Source organism: Tribolium castaneum, chromosome 9 (assembly GCF_031307605.1).
Source record: "Tribolium castaneum strain GA2 chromosome 9, icTriCast1.1, whole genome shotgun sequence".
Taxonomy (NCBI): Eukaryota; Metazoa; Arthropoda; class Insecta; order Coleoptera; family Tenebrionidae; genus Tribolium; species Tribolium castaneum.
In genome coordinates this window covers 12,376,683-12,387,283 of record NC_087402.1, presented here as the reverse complement: position 1 = coordinate 12,387,283, position 10,601 = coordinate 12,376,683, and the positions used below count along the sequence as shown (strand labels likewise).

General features: G+C 32.3%; 1 protein-coding gene across 1 annotated transcript; it reads right to left on the bottom strand.

Moving 5' to 3' along the window:
* Positions 1-113: 113 nt before the first annotated feature.
* Sardh (Sarcosine dehydrogenase) lies at positions 114-9,650 on the bottom strand. The gene is made up of 6 exons (XM_963350.5): positions 9,465-9,650; positions 8,158-8,411; positions 4,159-4,882; positions 3,836-4,101; positions 1,328-1,525; positions 114-1,277 (listed from the first exon to the last, which is right to left on the bottom strand). The coding sequence occupies exons 1-6, from the start codon at positions 9,577-9,579 to the stop codon at positions 162-164; spliced, it is 2,673 nt and encodes an 890-aa protein (XP_968443.2). The 5' UTR covers positions 9,580-9,650; the 3' UTR covers positions 114-161.
* Between the last annotated feature and the right edge of the window lie 951 nt (positions 9,651-10,601).

Sequence of the window (10,601 nt, the reverse complement as noted above, 5' to 3'; positions counted from 1 at the left end):
GAATTTTTCGAAATACCTTTTGTCCATAAGGACGATTTTCCGGACGAATTTTTCATGCTGTTTTAAATTAGAGTGGAGTAATTTCAGAATTGACCACCAGAAACAACGCAATATGGTTTTTATTTTTTATTACAATTAAAAATTATAAAACAACAACAATATTAATCCTCAAAATGCGACTGTTCCTCAAACTGTTGGTCGTACTGTCCTAACAGCCTCTGATTTTTCGGATCGAAGGGACTCTTCAAAAACACAGTCGCTGGATACCTTTTATCCAAAACTTCAATCTGATAATTTCCACTTTTGAGGAATTCATCCGTCACAATTTTTCCCTTGGGATGTTCAATATATCCAGTGCCAATACTACAATCGAGGTTAAATCCATAATCCCCTCTTCTCAAATACCCCACAATGGTATCGTCCCTCCAAATGGTCTCCAAGCCATAAAGAGCGACTTGATCCTCCAATGTGAAGAAAACTCTACGTTTCTTCACCCCTTCTTCCTTCAATTTCTCTACATGTTGTTTACCTAGGTATTGTCCATCCTTCCGACAAATCCCTTGCAAATTCGCTTCAACGGGATTATCATCAATTCGCAGGTCGTGATTCCACAAGTGGTAACCTTTCTCAAGACTCAGAGAATACAACGCGCGGAAACCGGCATGTCTCAAGTCAAACCCTCGTCCAGCATCCACAACTTTGTTAAAAACGGCAACACACGATGCCACAGGAACGTGCAATTCATATCCCAATTCTCCAATAAAACTAACCCTCATGGCACGGCACACGTGACCATTGACTTTAATAAGGTGCGACATCCCAGGTGGGAATTTCTCATCAGTGATTGGTGTTTCAGTAATTGATTGTAAAAGTTCCCGACTTTTGGGTCCCTGAATTGAAAGAACTCCTAACTTATCCGTAATATCACTAATAACAGCTTTGAAATTCTTCTTGGCTAGTTCTTTCTTGAAGTGTGAGACTGTTTGGTATCCTGATGCGCCACCAGCCACAATATAGTAACCTTTCCCCTTCAAAATGGGCCCAACTAGAGTTCCGACACCTTCCTCCAATGCTGTAACAGTCACATCAGCCTCGACCCCACCTCTACTATTCAAAGAACAAGTATAAACAACACGTCCTGGTTCTTTATCTGTATCAGCTGTGAAAATCCAATCGGCAGCTTTTTCAGCATCGGGACCTGTTAAGTACATTTTGGTGAAGTAGGAGAGGTCGAAAAGTGCAACGTTGTTTCGAGCAGCATTGGCTTCCTCCCCAATCTGGACAAAACGAACGTGTCATACAAAATCACTAAAGTGAGTTTCGTTACCAAATCGTGATGTTTGGAGAAGCCGAAAGTGTAATCGCCCTCCAGTTCTTGCTCGTATCTTTTGTCGGGATTGTCGACGTGGTCGTAATAGCCGTACCAGTCGTAGCCCCGCACGGGGGCTGTCCTGTCTTTGACGAAGTAACCTGGACGTTCCCAGCCTTGGGCCTGCTCCATTACAGCACCGCCGGCGACTAAAGCCTAATAGAAAATTTTTTTTTGATTCGGTGAAAAAATTTATTTGAGAGTGGGACACTAAAAAGATTGGTATTTTTAACGCATTTTTCGTTACATGTAGGCAACTTCGGGGCCAGAGTGTATGCAAAACAACAACTAATTGTGCAAAAAATGTCGAAAAACAGTAATGATCGGTCGTTTTGTTCTTATTTGAGGCTATAACCTGAGGTTTACCTGTTTACCTGAGTTTTACCTGAGGTTTACGTTTATCTCGCCGTTAAGTATGTTTTCAGAAACTGGACCTTAAAACTATAAAAGTTTACGTCTTTTTGTAAATGAAAAGCAAATTAGCAGTTAGCATATTTGCGTTAAAAATTTATTGCGAGATATTTCTTTAGCCATTTTAATAATTTTAAGAGAAAAACTAGAACTAGCAAAGTTTTCATCTCGAAGATTTTCTAGCAGATAAGGGAAGGGCTAGTGAAGATGTAAGGAAAAACAGAGCTAAGGAATAAGATATATAAAAGAGAAGAAGTACGTCGTTGTAAAGAAGAGAAAGAAGTAGAACAGCATGTTAAAGAAGTGGAAAGAGGAGAAAATATGTAAAAAAATAAAAACTATAGATGAGAAGAGACAAAACAATGAGATCGCAAAGGAGAGAAAGTTGAACAGCGTCTTAAAAAATATAAAAAAGAAGCTAGAGCTTTCCTTTGAAAAAACTATACATACAAGATAATAGCTATAAAAAAGATTCACTAAAGAGGAGAATTAGAGAACAGCTAAAGAAACGTAAAAAAAGAACGTGGCAAAAAAAAGAAAGAGAAGAACAGCGTCTTGAAAAAAATGAAGTTAAAGGAAAGAGGTACAGAATAGGAGATTTCGAAAAAAGAGAAAAAGAGAAAGTAGAACAGCTTGTTAAAGAACAGGAAATCGAAGAACTAAGGGACAGAAAAACTAGACAAGAGAAGAGCTCGAAAAATGTATAGCTAAATAAGAGAAGAATTAGACAAGAAAAGAGCTAGAAAAAAGTATTGCTAAAGAAGAGAAGAAATAGAGAAAAGAAGAGCTACAAAAAGGAAAAAGAACGACGTCGCAAAAAAGAAAAAGAAGGAAGTAGAACACCGTCTTAAAAAAGATTGAAAAGAGAAGAACTGGTAAAAAAATCTCTAAAGAAAAGAAGAATTAGCGAAGAGATGAGTTAGAGAAGATAAGAGCTAGGAAAGAGATGAAGAACGACGTTGTGAAAAAGAGTTGCCAAAATGTAAATGAATAATTTTTTTGTAGCAAGACCAAAAATTTCGGAAAAAAACTTTTTACAACAATCGGCGATTGTTCAAAAACTAGCGCACAACTCTGTGGTACGTTGTTGAAAACTATGTGTAGATTAAGGGAAAAAAATAAAAAATTTATAAAGTACTATTTTAAAAGATCTGAAGAGCTGGTATCAAAAAAAAATGTAGGCAACACTTCCGCAAAATAGTGTTAGCGGACTCATCACATTAAGGACTCGGCTCCTTCGTCGTTTTAATCCGATTCGTCTGCTAAAACTCTGTTTTGCGGACTTGTTACATAAATAACTATTTTTACTGCTTACATTAAAAAAACAAAAATTAATTAATTAATTAATTAACGTTAAATTAAACTAAACCCACAATTGCAACATCAGCAATTAAACTACAGTTTTTGATTTGTAAAAAAAATCGGATAAGTTTTTTTGGCTTGAATAAGGTCTACTGAGGCAATTTTGGCATTCAGCGGCAATCATTATACCTTGAATTACCTCCTTGAACCTGGATAACTGCCTCCCTTCTACGTCGCCTTCTGTGATTTTGTTAATTTGACATTTAATTAGCTGGCCATGAATCTTCACGAATTGTTTAAAAAAGTCATAACGGTCGAAGTTACTTGAGAATGCCCCTACCTTATATTATCAGTTTCAGTACTTTTTCAGAACTCTTAAGCTTTAAAATCCTTCAATTTATGTGATGCGATAATTAGTGTTTCCAAATAAAACACAAATTTTCGTGAAAAAAAAGCAAACGGCAATTATAGGCATAATTTAAAAATGAAATTCATTATTGCATTATTGCCTATTCAAATTCATTATTGATTACATTATATTTTTTTCTGCATTCACTGTTGCTATAAATTTTTGTAAAGAAAACCAAAAATTCCATACTACTAACTAAATAACTTTTTCCCAAAAATTCATATTTAGCAACATGATTGCCCTTTAAACTTCTTAGATTAAATTTATCTCTGACCCCTGGGATACAAACAAACAAGATTACTTCATTAGAAAATGCACTTATCGATAACAAACAGACCTCTCACCTCATGAAACGGTCCAATTTTATGATTTCGTCCAGCTAAAGGTTGATCATGTGGAAAAACAATACTATAATTTTTCGCATAGCATTCTTGACTAGTTTCGGTAACCCAAGCCCGATCCGATCGTTGGTTGGGCGTAAATCTCCTTATATCATACGCAAATAATGGTTCTTCGGGCCGACCTTTCGTTATCCATATGGCCAACTGTTCGGCACAGCCACCACTCAAGTTTATACCCAACGAATTGTACCCACACGAGTAGAAATAACCTTAAATTACAAACTTTAACTTCAAAAAAAAAATAAAATAAAATAAGTGGTACCCACCTGCAAGCCTGGGATCCTCACCCATGATAGGTTTATGGTCAGGTGTGAACGCCTCAGCCCCACAAACATCCGATTTGATCCCTATATTGCCAAAAACTGGGGCTATATCCATGGCACTTTTTAAATGCACCTCAAACAGACTTTTATCCAGTTCGAACAAACTAAACTGGAAATCGGACGGCATGTCTCTGATTATTTCCGGGTTGTTTTCATAGCCACCTAGATAGACACTATCACCCTGAATTCGGAGATAAATGGACCCATCGTGGTCACGAATATTTGGTGTGTTTTTCACTTCAGGTATACTTTCGGTGATGATGTATGAATGTTTCATTGGTACCACTGGTAGGTCTAGACCTACTAGATCGGCAATATTTTTCGACCAAACTCCACCAGCGTTCACAACACAGCTAGTTTTGATGGTACCTTTCGATGTTTCCACGCCTGTGATTTTTCGCACGTTTGTTGATTGGTCAGTTAGGATATTTGTAACTGAACAATTTTCGATTACTTGCCCCCCTTTTGTAGTGGCGCCTTTTATAAGGGCTGCACTGTACATGGAAGGGTCAGTAAAGCCATCGCCAGGTGAATAAAGGGCTCCTTTGAACTTGTTAGGGTCGAGCATTGGTGAGAGTTTTGAAGCTTCTTGAGGTGAGATTATATGGCTTTCAATGTTGAAAAAGTGGCCGAAGGTGTGAAGACGTTTGTATTCTTGGATTCGTTCCTGTGGATTTTTTTTATGTAGTTAAGTTTGCCAAAACGAGTGAGCACAACTAGTGATTTTTGTTACAAAACACTGTAGTAATTAAATTGCAGCTTGCAAATTTGTCAATTAATTTGTCAAAAAACAACTCGTAATGATTAATAAAGGCAAGGTTTAAAGCAAGAACAAGCAATAACGATGAGTGCCGAAATTTCAAATTGATACCAAATCAAAACCAATCTTTAACGTCAGTTTCAGCTTTAGGGCTGTTGTAAAATTTGCCGTAAATTAAATGCCACAAAATGAAGGAAATTTGGTGATAATCAGTTGTGGGTGATTCAAAAGTGGTAATGTGTGATAAATGATAAACAATGATTGCTTTTTGTGTACAACAACGAATCGTCAGGAGCCAGCAAATTGTACCTTAACGTTTATATTTAATTTTTTTTTAATTAAAAAAATAGAACATTTTATATTCAGCATTGTCAACTCAAAATCATTATTTTTTTCGGTAGTCACATGCACACTAAATTTTTGAAAATAACCAAACACATTGATAAAAAGATTTTCCAACAAACGGCAGTTGTTTATTAATTTCAAAACGAAATTTAGTATTACCAATTTAGTATTACTCATATTCCATTATAATTTTTGATAGACTTCTTCGTGATTTTAATTCAGATTTCAAATTTTTCAATTCTATTGTTTTCTTTGAGGGTACAAAACAAAATTTTAGTTTGAAGCTTAGTTTTTTTTTAGTTATACTAAATATTTTTGAGAGTCGGTATAAAAATTTTCACTTTCAGGCTGATAATTCATTTAGATTTTTTTTAGAATAAATTCTGATTTATATTATAACTAACTGTTGATAAACAAAAAAAGAGTTATTTTAATTTATAAGAACATTAAAAAAATTACTGGACAAAAATTCTGTATTGACAACTTAATATTATGATGGACTACATTATATTTTTTTTTGGTACACGCTCTCTGATAAAATGGTTACTTTGGGAACTGCTTTGACTCCGCAAAAAATGTCATTTTTATAGGACATATAGATGGTTCTGGAATGTGAATTTTCCGCATATAATTAATTTATTTCTATGACATTTCTGAAAAATTCAAATTTTTATCTACTCAGGCAACCAGTAAAACCAAATTTTTCATATACTAACATTGTTCTAAAACTCCATTTTGCAGACTTGTTACATAACAAACTATTAAGAGTAGAAATCGTTAAGAATTAAAATTTTTTTTGTTAATTTTAAACTGAAATTTCGATTTTATATCCAAAAAAAGCATATTTAAGAAATTCTGATTTATAACTAACTGATAGAAAACACACAAAATTAATCCAACTTTAAAACGAAAAAAAAGAGGTTTTCCAACAACCGGCAGTACAAAAAAAATTAAATTCAGTATTGCCATCTTAAAATCATGATTCATGATGGATTAAATTATATTCTTTTGCCTTTGTTTATTATGGCAATTTATTTCAGACAAAAAATTAATCTAACAGGCCAGAAATTTATAAAAAAATATAATTATCATACAAAATTCTAAATTTTTGTTTTGATTCATTGTAATTTTAAGATACTCAGAGTTTGTCTTGAATACGAACATTCAATTTATCAGAATTTATCAGTGCAAAATTTTAGTTTGTGAGAGAATTTTGTTTTATAAAACTAAGTTATGTTTTTTTGTTTTAAAAATCAAAAATAATAATCATTATTATTCGAAAATAATTATTATTTTAATTTAAATTAAAGAAAAAAGCATAACCATCTTAACACCCCTTTTGGACAAGATATACCGTACGTTATAATCTTTTTCTCTTAGCAACGTGTTTAATCTAGCCAATACGAGAGCGAGTAAGAAGCTTATAATTTAACCTTTACACTGAAAATTATGATTTGTTCTGAAGACAGAAAGTAACAAAAATTCAAAGATTAAAAGGCTACTTTCCAATCCTTTTCGTCCTTTCAGACGTGCATTTATGCCTCAATTACAACTTGTTATGTTATGATTCAAATTCGAAATTTATGATTTGAGAAAAATATTTTTAACTGACTTTATAAAAAAAGTAAAAAGAAATATAAGTTTCTAACGATTTTTGACGTCTTTAACGGTTATGTGTAATTAAATTACAATTTCGAATATTTTAATGTGTTTCAAATTTTTAATGCGCTCTCCTTTCAAAAGCAAAAATAAGAAAGTAGAAACACTAAAATTTTCTGACAACTTTTGATATGTTCAACGGTCATTTGTGATTAAATAATAATTTACTTTCTAGTTGAAATTTGCGAAGATTTTGCTTTTTAAGGCACTTACATTTGACTTAAAAGAAACTAATGTTTGACTCAAGAAAAATTAAATTATGTTTTTGACAGACATTTGATTACAACTTAGAGTATATTAGTGTCTTTGAAATTTTCACTTTCAAGCTGAAAATCTAATTGAATTTTTTTCTATTAAAATTGAACTTTGCAGTGTGAAACTGAAATTTACAAACTCAGAGAAACAATGAAATTTTGCTTTTACATTAGAAAATAACAAATTTAAGTAATTTTGATTTATAAGTATAACTAACAAAAAAAACTTATCAGTAATTTATAAAAATAAATAACTGACATAAAAAATTTGCTTTATTGACGATGCTTTAACAAAAAATGTACAAACAAAAACAAAGGAAGAAAATTAAGTTAGTTTCCCCACAACAAAGACATAGTGCCAAATTGTACTAAAAATCCACTTTAGTGTATTATATACTCTGAAGTATATAGCAACAACAAATCACCATAAAAACACTTATTTCGGCAATAAAAAGACTAGAAATGTAATAATTAGGCAATTATATTGATTACATTTCGTCATTTTTACGACTATGATATCAAAAAATGAAAACAAATTATTTATTCCATTAATCACAGGTACAATTAAGTTAATGAACTCTCAGTCAGTTGTTTTCCAAGATAATTAACCGAAATATTTAGAAATAATTTGTGAAGCAGATAACATTGCTATTGCAAAAGAATTCATAATACTAAAAATAAGCATTTTTTCCACAACCTTTTCGTGATTAAAGCGTTTAAAATTTTAATTCCTGCTTTTGCTGCTTTTAAGCGGTTTTTTGAGGTGGCTCCTGGCGACGATACAAAAGTAGCAAAGTCACTTAAAAAATATGATAAATATGATAAAATTGGTTTCGATTTACTATTAATTTAATGTGTTTCACAGAATAAAATAGCTTGCAGGCAACGAAAAAATGTTGTAAATAACTATTCTTTTTAACTTACCTCTGTTTTAGCAATGAAAAGCCCCCCATTATTAATCCATCCTGTATTAAGTCCCGTTTCTTGTTCCAAATCAATGAGAAGTTTCCTGGTAGATTCCAACAATTTGATATCAACATCACAAGGTCTTAGCCTCCAACACAGAGCGCTTGTGTGCCAAGTGGTGCCACTTGTGATTTTGGCTGTTTCTAGCAAAACGGCCTTAACGCCTCTTTTGGATAAGTGGTAGAGGAGACTACAACCGGCCACGCCACCCCCTGTTACGCAAATTATTAAAAAAAATTAAAAAAATATAAAAATAATGTATAACTTTTCGTTGAAAAAATCATCTTTTAATTTACTCTACATTATGCCGTAAAAATTTTAACTTTTTTCATTAAATATAAACCAAGAGAGCAAAAGTTATAATTTTCTAATTGTTTTTGACTTCGTAAACGGTCATTTATGAGTCAATTACAGCTAGCTATGGTTAGTTCAAATTGACGGAAATTTTGCTTTTCAATGCGCTAGCTTTCGTTTTCAGAGAAAAACTTAGGATTATTTTATTCTTATTCTGCTTTTTAGAGCCCTATTATTCCTTTTTTTACAAATTTTCGGATTGTTAAAAACTCGTTTTTTAATTCTAATAATTTTTAACGTCTTTAACAATCATTCTCATAATCAGATTACATCTTGGAATACTTTAATGTCTAAAATATGCTTTTTATGGCGCTGTCATTTGTTTTTTATCAAATTTTTTTGCAAAAAATAGAAAGCTGTAATTTTCTAATTGTTTTCGATGGACATTTGTGAATAAATCACAACTTTCTATAGTTCAAAGTTATCGAAACTTTGCATTTCAGGGCGCTTGCTTATGATTTCAAAGAAATATTAAAATTTTTTAAATAATTTTTGACATGTTAACAATCATTTGTAATCAGATTAAAACTTGGAATAGTTTAATGAATTTGAAATTTTGATTTTTAGAGCGCTATCATTTGTTTTTAATAAAAAATCAAAGGCTTTCCTACAAAAAAGTTCTAATTACTTTAGCTAGAGAAAATGGAGTGCAAGGTTTTCTAATATTCTTAATTTACATATTGGACAAGTTGTGGTGATTCCAACATAAATGTTTCTGATGAAAATCCATAATTCAATAAAAAAATCAGATAATTATGTAGATGCAAAAACGCCATACTTTAGATTAATGACAACCAATATTTTTTTAAAGATTAAAAGTTTTCTACAACTGAAAATTAAGTAATGAACACAAAAAAACGACTTTTTCAATTTGATTTTAACGCAAATATACCAAAAAACTGAGTACTTACCGATAACCACAACATCTGCTTGGTTCGGTAACTGATTTTCGGTGGAGTATTTGTGAATTTGTAGTTTAGGTATTTTTTTCGTCTTGAGAATCGTTCCGCCGGTTATTCGCAGCATGTTTGTGTTTACAAGAGTGATGTTCGTCGTACGCTGGATTAATTGACTGTGATTGGATGTGGTTATTCTATCATAACAACTCTGACCCTAGTTTATTTATGTTGAAACTATTAATTGTCGATTATCAGCTCATGACGTGTATAAAATTTAAAAATATTTTTATTTTTGGAGCAAATTGTGTTTGTATTTTCTATTTATCGCCTCTTATCGCCACCAAATACTTACCTAGTAACTATTTCTTCTTATTCTAAGTATGGATAGAATTATCGCTTGCGTAGTCACATAAAAAAATGTTTGTTTCAAATATCTCACAATGAATTGCTTGAATTTGTTATTTTCGGAACAAGTGTCGACCTTGACCTGACCTGACCATCTTAACCGGACGTTCCATACTATAACTTTTTTTCATTTTAAAGAGTCACCAATTCAAGCAATCATTATTTTGTCCCTTACACCGAAATGACAGTGCCATAAAAAAAAATTTTGAACACATTAAGATATTCCAAGTTTTTATCTGGGCCCTGTTCCACCAATAGTTATATACCTAACGAGTTGGAAAGTGTAATTTCCCACACGAGCACTTTGTTTGTGGCACGAGCGCAGCGAGTTAGGTACAATATTTTTTTAACGAATCTCTCAAAAAAAAAATAAAATTTAATGTTTTTATAGTTTAGTTTTTTTGCTAATGGGTTGGTGCATGTCAAACAATCAAAAAAATGACATGAACTGTCATGTACCGTAAAAAAATAATCGTTTCCATCTCAACGGTAGCGATACCAACCTATTAAATGTCCCTAGCCATCGTTGCAAAGTAAAAAACACCGCAGTGCGAGTGAGAAATAGCTATCTAAAGGCTATGAGTACAAAAAATTATTTACAACTTTGCACTCTGCATAAATTGCAAACTCTGAAGTTGATGTGTTCCACAAATCTTTTCATTCGTCTTTGCAAATTGTTCTAAAACAAAGTATATTTTACAAAATGTGCAAAATATATTATTGTTGGAACGCAAACGTGTCTGC